At 39.4% G+C, this 13094-nt stretch overlaps 1 protein-coding gene across 1 annotated transcript in view; it reads left to right on the top strand.

Annotated features, from left to right (window-relative positions):
* Positions 1-11139, top strand: part of LOC118813629 (membrane-associated guanylate kinase, WW and PDZ domain-containing protein 3) — a 92646-nt gene extending 81507 nt beyond the window's left edge. Inside the window, exons 14-18 of the mRNA XM_036579069.1 lie at positions 2788-2988; positions 4016-4083; positions 4215-4364; positions 4969-5107; positions 8770-11139. Of these exons, the coding sequence (XP_036434962.1) occupies positions 2788-2988; positions 4016-4083; positions 4215-4364; positions 4969-5107; positions 8770-9776 (1565 nt within the window). The 3' untranslated portion in view covers positions 9777-11139. The remainder of the gene's footprint in view (positions 1-2787; positions 2989-4015; positions 4084-4214; positions 4365-4968; positions 5108-8769) is intronic.
* The last annotated feature ends 1955 nt before the right edge of the window (positions 11140-13094 follow it).

Here is a 13094-nt window from a genome sequence, read left to right as displayed (position 1 = left end):
GCAGTGCCATTTATTTGTAGAATTAATTTTAGGCAATATAACACAGACTTTATTAAATATTAGTGTGATCAATTACAAATCTCAATTCCAAAAATGATGGGTAGGTGAAATGCTAATAAAAACAAGAAAAAGTGATTTGTAAATTCACTCTGGCCTTTATTTGACAGTACAATAAAAAATGTTTTTTTTTGGTTTACCTTATCAATTTATTGTTTTGGTAAATGTATGTTTATTCTGAAATGGATGCCAGACTAGGAACATTGCAAAATGTTCAACAAATATCTTAAACAGATAATGCAATCATACTTGAGTTTTTCTAGGAGCATCCAGGAATGAGCAAGAATGGGTCAAGGCTCACCGCTTTGCCAAAAAATGCGTTAGTGAATAATCCAACAGTTTAAAAACAACATTCCTGAATGAGTAATTGCAATGATTTAAGGTATTTCACCTCCTATATTGCACAATATCATTAAAAGATTCAGGGAATCCAAAGAGATTTCTTTGTGTAACAGGCAAGGCTGAAAACCACAACTGATTGACCGTGACCTTTGATCCTTTAGATAACACTGCATTATACAGCATGCATTATACCACATGGGCTCATTTTACAAACTGCTGTGAATAAATGCTGTTTGTCACTGTATCCAGAAATACAAGTTAAGACTGCACTATGCACAGCCATATGTCACAGTCCAAAAATGCTGCTGACTTTTTTGGGCACATCTGAAATGGAAATGTGTATTGTGGTCTGATAAGTCAACCTTTCAGTTCATGCAAATAATGAACATTGTGTCCTCCAGGCCAAGAAGGAAAATGACTGTCCAGATTGTTACCAGTGTAAAGTTCAAAAGCCAGTAAATAAAGCGTGTAATAGTGTGGTGTGTGTTAATCTGATACTGAATAATATCTGAGAGTACAGGTGCTAGACGTGCAATATACAGTAAAAATGTCCCCGTATGAAAAATCCCTTTTTGGTTTTAATAGCATTTCTCGTACTGTCCCAACATTTTTGAAATTGAGGCTCATATAATCAGTTACCTAACTTTACAAAATTGATGCAGCCGTGTCACTACCTTTAAATCGATGCTTCATTCTCATTGGCTAGCATCGCTCTGTATCAGGGAGATAGGAACTAAACCTACCCTCTCCCCCAATGAGAATTGAGCCAGTGCTCACAGTGACACCTCCTAAGCTGATAGCACCACACAAGAACCCTGCTTTGACTTTTTTGACTAAACATTGCTTGAACAAGTTGAGCATTTGGGCTAGGAGTTGATACTGAAAAGAACTGATGCCAGGCAGTCAAAAACTTTGGACTCGATTTCACGCAGTGATGTTCAAGTTTTCCTGCACCAGCACACACGGAATGAGAGATATTCTGTTGTCACTGTCTAGACTAGGGGTCACCAGTCTCATCCGCGAAGGGCCAGTGTGGCTGCAGGTTTTTCAAAATTTGTGACCCCTGATAGTCCAGTTGAATTTTACTTCAGACGAAAGGGAAAGAAAGTCAAATGTACAATTTGTAATGCAAATTGGCCTACAGTCAAAGAGCATTGTCAGAGCCAAAACAACTACCCACCAGAAGGGGTTGACAGAGGAGAATCAGCTACAAGCCAGCCCCTGTTAGTTAGATTATTTGGTGGAGTCAGCTCTAATGACCATGTGTTTTGCTTTCAGCCATTACATGATCATTGAGTGCTTTAATCTTTGTATTGCTTTGTATTGATCCAAACCTTCATCTCATCTCTCCCACTTCCCTTCTCTCTCTCTTTCTCTCTCTCTCTCTCTCTCTCACACACACACACACACACACACACGCACACACACAGTCATATCCTCCTGGCAGGGTTGAGATGGGTTGACCATGGCCAGTGAAACAGCAATACATTGGAGTTATTAGCATTGATGGTTTGATCCTGGGCCAGGGCTAACAGTTCATAACCACAGGTTTATTAGAGCTCTGCAGGAGTCCACTACCATCAGCATGCTCCTGACACCTCACCTAGAGCTATGCTTAACCACTAAGACTTGTCTGAATTGTCTGTTCATTACCTGTGATGGCAGACACTGGAAGTGATATGTGACAGACTGAAGATTAACTCCATTACTACTCTGAAATATGGATACTGCACTAATGATGTTCTTAATGTGTTTTTGTAATTCAGACTTATCTGCCTCACCTCTTCTTTAAAACTGCACCTTTTTAGTACTTTTCAACTTTTTCTTTTTTTTTTTCCTCTTACTTTTTCTCTGTCTGTCTCTCAGATGGCCTATACATACTCTGCCCACGGATGTGTACTATTGTAGAAACTGTTGCAAGGTTGGACAAGCTATACAGAACCCTGACAAAAATGCCATTTAAAGTGATGAGAAATAGTAGGACAATTTATTTAAAGTAGCTACTTAATATTGAGTTGCCAGTGTAAAATGGGACATAATTGAGCTGGGCTATGTTGTAGCTGATCAAGACTAGACGACTAATGCTAACGATTCCTAACTTAATTACATGACAAAGCTACTACATGCGATTTATTCTAACAGTTTGAACTGCATAGTCAGTTATTTTGTTGTGCACTAGTTTGGGATTAGATTGAATGAGATTTGTTTCTACATTCTGTAAAGCTTGTCCAACCTTGCAACAGTTGCTACTATACAGTACATTTCTGTGCATGGATAGGTCAGTTTGTGTCATTGGCATTACTTTATCTTGTACAATAGTGCCAAAGCTGTAGAAATTCAGCTTGTACTAAACAAACAATATATTTCTCTCTCTCTCTTCATGTCCAGCGGTGTCTCTGCTGCCCCATCGTTTTGTGACGGTACGTCGGGGCAGTCCTGCTGCGCGGAGCGGGCAGATCCGTCCAGGGGACCGGCTGGAGGCTGTGGAGGGACGCAGTGTGGTCACCCTGCCCCACAGGGAGCTGGCACAGATACTGCGCCGAGCCGGAAACACACTCCGCCTCACCATCGTCCCACGCTCCAGTGCCCGTGAGTGATAGCAGACACACGACACAAGGCCTTTGAATGAGAAACAGACAATAAAATCTGAAATGTGCTAACACAGTCCAGCTCACACATACAGTACAAACACATCCAGGTACACGTAGAAATCTTTTTGTCAATTGCCTCTTGCCCTTTGGATCACTATAGCTAAATACTGCTATGCCTGTGTCTAAACCTAACCCTAACCTTAATCTCAGTAGTATATGCAAATCTTTTGGCTCTTTTGGATACAGCCAGGCTAACTCTCACATTGGTTAGGCTTTCTTTAGCTAAACTGGTGGCCTAATGTGTCAGATTAGCCACCAAGACAAATGCAGTGGCAGTGGAGCTAAACAATAATGTTTTGATTTACATTGGGTGAGAACAATTTGTTGAAAAAAGTGTCACTCTAGGCCTAGATACGTCACTGACTGCAGTCCAGTCAGTTGTTAGAAAAGGAAAACAGGAGCCACTCTGTGTCTGGGATCTTTACTAGAAGAGTCATGGTAGAAATGCTACGCACATGGTAAAATGTATGTTAATATATCTGTTACAAACTTTATATAAAACATAGAATGTCTTTTACAAGCTTTAAATGTCTGCGTTTTATGTACAACGGGCAACACGTTCATGTGAATCACTGTTAGCTCGGCACTAACATACTGTTAGAATCCCACAGACGTAGAGGTATAGAGCTAAATGATATATGCATGTTTATTCTTTAATTTATATGTAAAGTCAATGTAGTATTTGAAACATCATTTAAAAAATGCTAGATACTCTTCCATTGTGTGAATATTTTGTGAGTCCTGATGAGTGGACCAATAGGAAAAGTCCAAAATTTATTGATATAAAATATCATTCCGTTAATGTACATTAAGGTTACCGTTTCAGGAATAAAGATACATTTTACATACATATTCTATATTTTGAATCTTAACCATACTGTACTTTCTCACCTTTCCTCGTCTTTCCTCGCCTTTTCCTCCTCTGTTCTGTTTTCTTTGCTACTCTCTCCTCTCCCTTCTCTCAGATTCCTCCGAGAACTCAGACTATGATACCAGTTACAGAAGCCGAAAGTCTCACAGGTTTAAACAGAAGGTGAGGCAATATATCACCCTCTATTGCTTACTTTTAGAGTTGGTATGGCAGCACATGGCTTTCAGAGACTAACCCTTTCTGTCGCTCTGTCTCTCTATGCCTTTCTCTCTCTCTCGCTGTCACTCACACAGCAGGACACTTCGCGGTACTACAGTGTGGATCTGGAGAGAGGGCCCACTGGTTTTGGCTTCAGTCTGAGAGGGGGGAGTGAGTATAACATGGGCCTTTATGTTCTGGGCCTGATGGAGGGAGGACCAGCCTCACGCAGCCGCAAGATACAGGTGTGTGTATGTGTGTGTCTACGTGTGTTGCTTTCATACATTTTTATGATGAAAATGCCTTGACTTTGTAGAAAACCCAGAGAAATAAAGGGTAAAGAAGAGTGTCAGGACCTACGAAGTGAGATTACAAAAAAGCTTTTATTCTGTTAAGTTTTGGGTTAGCTTTAGGGTTAGGCTCAGAAAATCTTTATGACATATAGAAACTTAAAACATATATATTATATACTTATCCCATGTATATCACTACCATATAATATAGTCACATCATACATATTGGACATATATAACCCCACATCTTGTCACTGTATAAAAATAAACTTGTGTATGTGTGTTTGTTTGTTCTCACTGGATGAATGACTAAAGAAAGATGTTCAGGAAGTTTGCAAATTTACAGAAAATTTTTGACCCCTTTGTCTGTCTGTGCTTTGTGAAGCCAGCCAATAGATCAATTCACAACAAATTCTGTTTTGTTTTATGCAGAGACTGTAAGCTGTAAACTAGTTTTGAAAATGTGCCTTTGTATTATAACAGATGTGGTGCTTAATTACATGCCAGGTTTGTTTATTCCATGCTTAACACAATGAGACACTGATGAATGTTTCAGGTGAGCGACCAGTTAGTGGAGATCAATGGGCACAGCACAGCAGGAATGACCCACAGTCAGGCCGTGGAGCAGATCAGGACCGCTGGCCAAAGGATCCATCTTGTCCTGAAGAAGGGCAACGGATACGTTCCTGACTATGGTAAGGCTGACTGGACTGAGGAGAGGGCTACGATTAACAGAGCTAAGCATAAACTCATTTATACAGAAATCCTAACTTATTTAGCATATTAGTCACAGCTTATATATCACAGAGAAATCAGATGTTCAAAAACAGTGCATGTTTTAAAAGGCCATTAGTTGAGTAAATGATTTTTATAATAGGTTGATACAAACAGGGCTGTAATGTTACTGAGCTCCCAGTTCTAGGTTCTGTTTTATCTTTCTGTCTTTAAAAGCTTACTAACATCATACTAACAGCTGTTTTCTTGTGCTTTTTTTTCTTCCGGATTCTCTTTTTCTTTATTTTCTTACCTGATATTAATATTTTTATTTATTTCATTCACATTTTTTTGATTCCCTTTACCTTACATATTTTTATTTTGATCTTTCAAATGATGGGGTCATCTTATCTCCTTCTGCTTCCTTTGCTTCTTTTCTTTCTCATTCTATACTACTCTTTTAATTTCCCTGACCTTTTCATATCTTTTCTTCTTTCCTTCATTTAAATGCTTCTGTTCTGTTTCCATGACGCTGGGGGAAATTTTTGTACCTTCCTACTTTCCTCTTTCTCTCTTTTTTCCTTTTTTACACAGTGGAGCTTTCAAGTCTCTCTCTCTGTATGACCAACTCCAAGCTGGGCGAGCCTTGCTTTTATGTGATCGGGCGGACCGAGAACACGCGGTTGGTAGTCGTTCCTGTTAGTTCTCCCATTTTCCTGTTTTCTCTACATCTCTCCTCTTTTTATGTTGTCTAATGTCACTCTTTAAGCGTGCTCTCGCGTTTTCCCCTCGTCTTACTGTTTCTGTCACTCATGCGTTGCCCTCCATTGAGCGTCCCTGTGCTGTATTACAGGTAATGTGTACTTTTGAGTGGAGTAGCATCCTGTAAAAGTAAAGCAATTTCTTAGGATATTTCTTAGGAAATGTTGCAGAGTAGCTCATTGCTGTTTTCAATACAGACTGTTACCTTTTATATCTTTGTCACATTTTGTTCAGTGTCAGTTAAATCATATTTTAAAGTATCTACTAATTCGAAGTTAAATATAACTTAAACATCTATTATAATGTACATTGGTAATATATTCATTCAACAGCCTGAGTCATAAAAAAGGTTCTCTCCTTCTTTGTCCAGTACCAGTTTATTGACAAAGCAGTGATGTACCTGTATTCAGCAGAATTTGTGCTGAGTCATTAGCACATCAAAGACTCGTTTAGCATTTCAAAGCTCTACTTGGCCTTTATTCAGGAGTTAGGTTTAAGTGTTGGGCACGGTACATCCAAAGAACGTGGAAGCAGTTCATTAAGATGGGATATTCAGAAAGGTTGAGGGGTGAATGCTTATTGGAGGTTGAATCAGCATGCTTTTAAATGTTCTACTGTTTTCTCAGAATATCATCTCTTGTCTGGGTTTAACATTTTAGTGGCATTCATGGATTTCAGGTTGAAAGAATTTTTTAAAGTTATCCCATATATTGCTAACGCAACCCAAGCAGCATTTGCTTCAGCTGGTAGGACGATTTTTAGTACTGCAGTAAGGTTTCAACCAAAAACAGGGACATATTCACTAAAATATATAAAATACAATACAGTGCACAGAGACGACCCTTTCACTTCTTAAATTTCTAATCGAAACATCCATTAAGTACAAGTTTATCAAAAGCAGAAAACATATTTAACACAAAATTACACAGGAGCTTCAACAACGTAATATAACATCAATTTTTTAGTATTCAGTATGTCCATGCTTTGTCTTTCTTATAGCTTCTATACTTTTCAGGAAACTTGTCATCAATTTTTCAAAGAAATCTGCAGAGATATTTTTAAGTTCAATCCTAGAATTTGGTTGCATTTTTGCTTTTAACAATCCAAGCAATCCCAATTACAAATTCAGACTCATCAGTCTATAAAACCTTAATCCACATCTCAGACGTTCTTTTCCTTAGTAATAGCATGACTTTGTCTTCTCACAGTGGAAGGATAGACGGAAACACCTGTGAATTTTTTTCAGATCTGAAGCAAAAGTGGAGCTTGTTTTTCTCTCAAAGATGAAGGCTTTAAAAACTCTGATGGTGACAGTTTTGGTGGTCGGGCTGCAGAGCAGATTAGGACCACAGGCCAATCCTTGCGTGGTTGTTTAGAGTTATATTTTCTCTGTATCTTTTAATCCTTTTTTGATGTTTTGGAAACTGTTTTTTCACTTATTTTCCTTTGACACCCCCCTTCATTATGCAGTGGGATGATCTTATATATAATCTCCTCGGAAATATCTCCTTTAGCCATTTTAGATGCACGTGAGAAAGAAATTTGCAGGACAGCTGGTGTGTTTGGGTCATTGCTTGTGTCAATGTTAGTGTCTCTTTGAAGGGGAACATATTGTCAGTTAAGGGTGGGCAATATGTCAGTTTTAGCATTATCATGATAAATGATGTCACAGTATTTCTGGGCATATTGTGGAGATCAGTACTTAAAGAACACTGAGCAACTGCATGTTTCATCATAAAGATATCATATTTAGTCCCGGTTCATGGATTCATATTCACAGTTTTTGACAGTATCTTTTGAATGTGGCATTGCTGTGGCTTTTTTGTCTGTTCTACTTCATCAAACGTATCTGTTCCACAATAACGAAATATTGTGATATGTATTGCGTATCATGACAACATTTTTAAATATCATGATATTGTATTTTTGCCATATCTTTAAAGTGGCAGTAGAGTTTGCAAAAGAGTGGACAAATTATATTATGGGAGATTTGCTATTACACATAGTGTTAAAAGTTTTTTTCTGCTAAATGTATCCTGCTTTTTTCTGACATCAAAAATGAATAACTTGTACTTAATGTCCATTTTGACTGGAAATTAAATCAATGAAAGGGTCGTCTCTGACTTCTGCACAGTACTCTACATGTAAAGCCCTTGAGCTAGATTAGTTTTACCTGGGTGCTGTAAATGAAGTGATTACCAATGGGATGTTCTACTTTAATCTAGTATGAATCTGCAGTGTCAGAGTAGTACTTATGTAGTTAATAGCTTTCTGTTGACTGAATCTGAAGCTCCCACCTCACACTACTCACACTCAAACACACTACTACCCCGCAGGAAGAACTACATAGCTACCAACATTCCGTCAAACAATGTGAGTGCATGCTGTTTCAGGCTAGGTTTGTTACAGGACTGGATTAGATGCATTCTTTTTTTCCCCTTCTATATTCGATCCAGTATTTTCTCCAAACATAACCCCATTGATGTCGATACCGAGTGTCAGAACGGTGCAGTCTCTAGTAACAACGACACCTGCTACTATTCACAGCTCTGTGCTGTATTGGCATGAACATCCAGACTATGATCTTCCATGACAGACTGTTTATGTTAATTTGGGGAAACGACACAAATATTTTATCCTTTATGAATTGACCACTCAAGTCCCTTTGAATTATATTACAGAACCTCCATGAAAAAACTAATTCAGTATTTCTACTCAAAGCAAGTGCTGGAGTACTATTTTGGCACGTCCACTATATTTTGAATTTACCTGTGTAACAGTGCTGCAATGTGATATTTTGCATGCATGAGTTAAATTCTGTCACCTGCCACTTTCTCTCACTTCCCACTGTTTCTTTTTCTCCGTCTCTCCCCCTTTCAAGGCCGTGATCACAGAGCAGCCGTCTCCCCCCTGCCCCCAGCCCTGCAGCCGCGTCTGGCTGCAGTGAGCCGCCGCCACCTGGACACCACACCCAGCCCTCCAAAAGCAGGCAGGAGCCAGAATCGGAGAGGGAGGACAGAACAGCAGGGGTGGGGGACGGACCAGGGAGGGGAGCTGAGCCCTGACAGCCCAGAGGGCAGGGGTAGAAGGTCAAAGGACAGGAGGAGGAGCCAAGACTCGCACAGCTTATCCAGAAACAGGCAGAGAGGGGACAGTAAGGAAGAGGAGGAGGATGGGCCAGTGGAGAGAGGAAAAGCGAGGAGGCGACAGGAGAGGGAGAGGAGGAGCAAAAGCGAAGAGAGGCGGAGAAAGCTGGAGAGAGAGAGAGAGAGTGAGGTTGGAAGAGAAGAGAAGTGGCAAAAAGAGAACCATAATCTACCCATCCCTAAGCAGAGATCGCCAAGTCAAAGCTGGGAGGAGGAGAGAGAGTGGGGAGAAAAGGAGGACAGGACGTTTTTTAGAGAAAAAGTAAAAGAGAGACACAGCGAGACAGAGAGCGAGAGAGACAGCAGTCGAGAGCTGGAGGGTGAATCGGACAGTGACAGAGAGCAAGTGATGGCGAGCGAGGCGGGGGGAGAGAGAGTGTGGAAACGCGAAGTGGACACTCAGCAATCCAGTCTCAGCACCTTCAGCGACAGCAGATCCTCACAGGGGTCCCTAGGAGCCTACGAATCCCAGAAGGCTCCTTTCTCCTTCCTCATGTCCCCTGAGCCAGAATACACAGATTCCGAATCTGAAGTGAGTGTTTCCGAAGCTAGTGTTTCAGCCTCCAGTATCTCTGGCCTCTCTCTCTACTTGAATGAGGGCTACAGTTCAGGGGCCACGAGTCCCTTACTGCCAGGCCCCTGGCTCAAACCCAGCACGCAAATGATCAGCAGAGTGGTGGAGAGAAACAGACTGATGGGGAGAGGACAGGAAAAAGCAAGAAGACAGAATTCTATCTCCTGAAGTGCTGTAGGAGGTAACTTTGGTCATATAATGTCATGTCATGTAAGGCATCAACTAAGAGGGGTTCACACTGCGTTTTTCTGAAGGCAGAGAAAACGCAAGGCAGCCATTTTTTCTTAGGTTTCCACACTGTGTTCTTTTGACTGCCACTTCTGTCTGTTTGTCTTCCTGTTGACAAGCAACAGCAGCATTGTAACTGTCTGTCAGCTGTGCTATTAAGCTATCATTTCAATACGTACAGGCAGAAGGTTTCGCTACTATTAACTAGCAAATGTGATGCTGCTAGTAAAAACATGCTAAACGAAACCAGAATGCTTTTTGTGTTGTAATTTCAATTCGTGCTGGTAATTCCTTTTTCATAAGAATGTCACTGAAGGCCCAGCACAGGAAAAACACTGGTGATGGAGGCTGCCTGACTGCTTGGAGTTGAACATTTTTACAACTCAGGGAGCCTGGAGGCATCCAATGAGCAAAATAGCATGCAAAATAAAACAGGCACATTTGAAAACAAAATAAAAAAAAAATAACGCATACAGTGTGAACCCACCTTCAGGCCTTATTCGAGCTGGATTAGTTTTATCTCTATATTGGATCTATCCAGACAAACCTTTAGTATATAGTAATATTAATTGTGAAATATTAAGATATTATTTGTCATTGAATAAACATGTTATAAACAATTTCTGCCAGTTTTCCATTGGTCTTTTCCATGGCAGCTATGTCCCACCCCTCATTCCAGCACTCTGTCTGGGCTAAGTGGTCTCATGCATTGCATTCAGTTGTGAAACATAATTATGTCCTGATAGGCGCTAATTGTAATTGGAAGTCAGGTAGCTAACTTAAATCAGCCTGCATAGTCTCTCTCACTTACACTTATATACCGAAAAGGAAACACCCCTTTATTACCATTTAAATTATTGGCAACAAGATCTATTATTTTAATCAAGTGTTGTAATTAATCATTTCAGAGAGAATTTCGTAATTATTGAATGTGGTGCCCTTTACCTAACACAAACATGGCTACGACCTTTCAAGTGAAATCCCTTTCACATGATGTTACACAACCTTCTCTGGTAAAACTAATCCAGCTCTAATAGTGCTTTTCTTTGTCCACCTAAGGATGGCAACAATCTGAATGTTTGGAGTGTACAGCCACACTGTGGTCTTGAGCATAAGCTGAATATAGAGCTTATGCAGTGTTAACATATGTTTGAAAGGTGAGAGACAGGAAAACAATGTCAGCCCTCTCTTCTCTTCTCTTCTCTCTCTCTCTCTCTCTCTCTCTCACCCCATTCTCAGATGTGGGTTTGGGGAGAGTTTTGTAAGCTTTCTGTGCCCGTGTTCATTGTTCGTACTGTGTGCCTGTTTTGCTGAGTTCGGGTTGAGTGCTGTGTCACCTACTTATCCAAAAGCACTATTATTCATCTTGCCCCTGGACTCTCTTCTACTCTTTCTTCTCTTTAGTTCTGAAATCTCTTGAAGCTTGTTGTTGTAGTAGGAAAGTGATAGTTTTATCTCAGAATGTGGAGCGAACTTAAAGCAATAACATGCCTGAACCCAAAACTTATTTTTGATAAAAATATATATATGAAAAATAACAATATACGGTACATGCTACTTCAGTTGTGCATTTGCCCATTACAAATAGTATAACACAATAATCATAATTAATCAAACGTATTGTACCCCTTTTTGTTTGGAAATCCTCTATCAAATAGCAATTACTGGGTTTCACCATGAATATTAGACCAGTGTGGTATACTGAAAATATATGAATATATAGAATGTTGATAGCTCTACTGTAAATACAAATCCTATATATTTCAAAGGATTGTGGTAAATACTCTAGAAGTCATTTTGAACCCTAGTCCTACTGACTTAATGTCCTCTAAGTGCCCCTTATTGTTGCCTTGGTCACTGAAACCTTTTTGACTGTTTCCCCTATAATTTCAGTGACCAGAGCGTTTGAGAAACTAGAATATGAATGACTGATGAATGATAAGTAGGTGTGACCACTTGAAAGTCATATGGTCCTGTGATATCAGATGTAAAGTATTGGAAACTATTCCACTGAGGGACACAAGTGTGAATCCCAGACACAGGTGCACTATTATCAACAGCAAAATAGGTCTGTCACAATTATTGTGTAATCGCCTGTTATTCTACACAGTTTATAGATGTTAAAGTTATACGTTTATGTCACAACAAACAGAATGTGAATTGCTGAGACATCATGGGTCTTATGAAAACAACTCATGTTCTAAATTCTGACTGGTGCTATAACACCTTTAGAGGGCAGCAGTGAGTAAGGTTTGTTTATTTAAAATGGAGCTGTTATTGTTGTCATTTAAGCTGTCATCATTTTAGACCTTAGTATTGACAGCTAGGAAGCAAGATAGCTAATCTGCCAAGTTACCCATGTTAAAAGTTCAATACAATGAACAAAAATATTATTAATTTGGTAATTGTGATTATTTATATACAAATTAATTGGCAGCTAAAATTTCATGATCTTGATAGGCTGACCAAAATCTCCATTCCAGTAAACAATTTTGTACATTAACATTCACAGCTGCATGTAGTTGCACATAACATATAGCATTATGGGTATTTCCTCTACTGTACATCATTTGTACATTTGTACTTGTGGGATTGTAAGAGTGGGCTGGATAGTCTCTCAAATATGTTTTCAAACGTCGCTACAAAATAACGTAACCAATCAAAATCTTTGGTCTCACAGACTTCACTTTTTTCTCGTTTTGTTCACTGAAGTGCTCGATGTTGTCATGACTCATCTACAAATGTAAAAAAAAGCTAATGAGAGGACTTCACATGCTTAAAATGGAATTGATCAATGCCTGAAAATAGCACATGAATTGTGTATTGCTTGTTTTTGTTGTTGTTTTGTTGTCCCATTTATGTTGATTTCACTGTGAATTTAGGGTAATTCTACACGCAGTTTTCTGAAGTTTGCATTTAAGAGCAGACTCTCCGGAAGTTCACATGATTCCCCTGTGCACCAAATCAATGACAGAGTTAAGCCCTATTCAAGCTGTATTAGTTTTACCTGGGAGGTGCTATAATTTCAGTGCTTATCGATGAGATCCATGAATTTAATCCAATACAAATCGGTATTAACTGTTTTGTTTTCATTGTTCATTTGGATCTGTTTAATTCTTACCTTAACGCTGATCGTGAACGTCAGGGCTATGACATTTCAATCTGGGCTATCTAAGGTAATTATCTCGCACAAATCAGCCAGTCAAATCTCTAACAAATTTCATTGCCAGACCTCCTCTAGTAAAAAGTAATACAGCT

Source organism: Colossoma macropomum, unplaced genomic scaffold (assembly GCF_904425465.1).
Source record: "Colossoma macropomum unplaced genomic scaffold, Colossoma_macropomum, whole genome shotgun sequence".
NCBI classification, from domain to species: Eukaryota; Metazoa; Chordata; class Actinopteri; order Characiformes; family Serrasalmidae; genus Colossoma; species Colossoma macropomum.
This window is presented reverse-complemented; position numbering and strand designations above follow the sequence as displayed.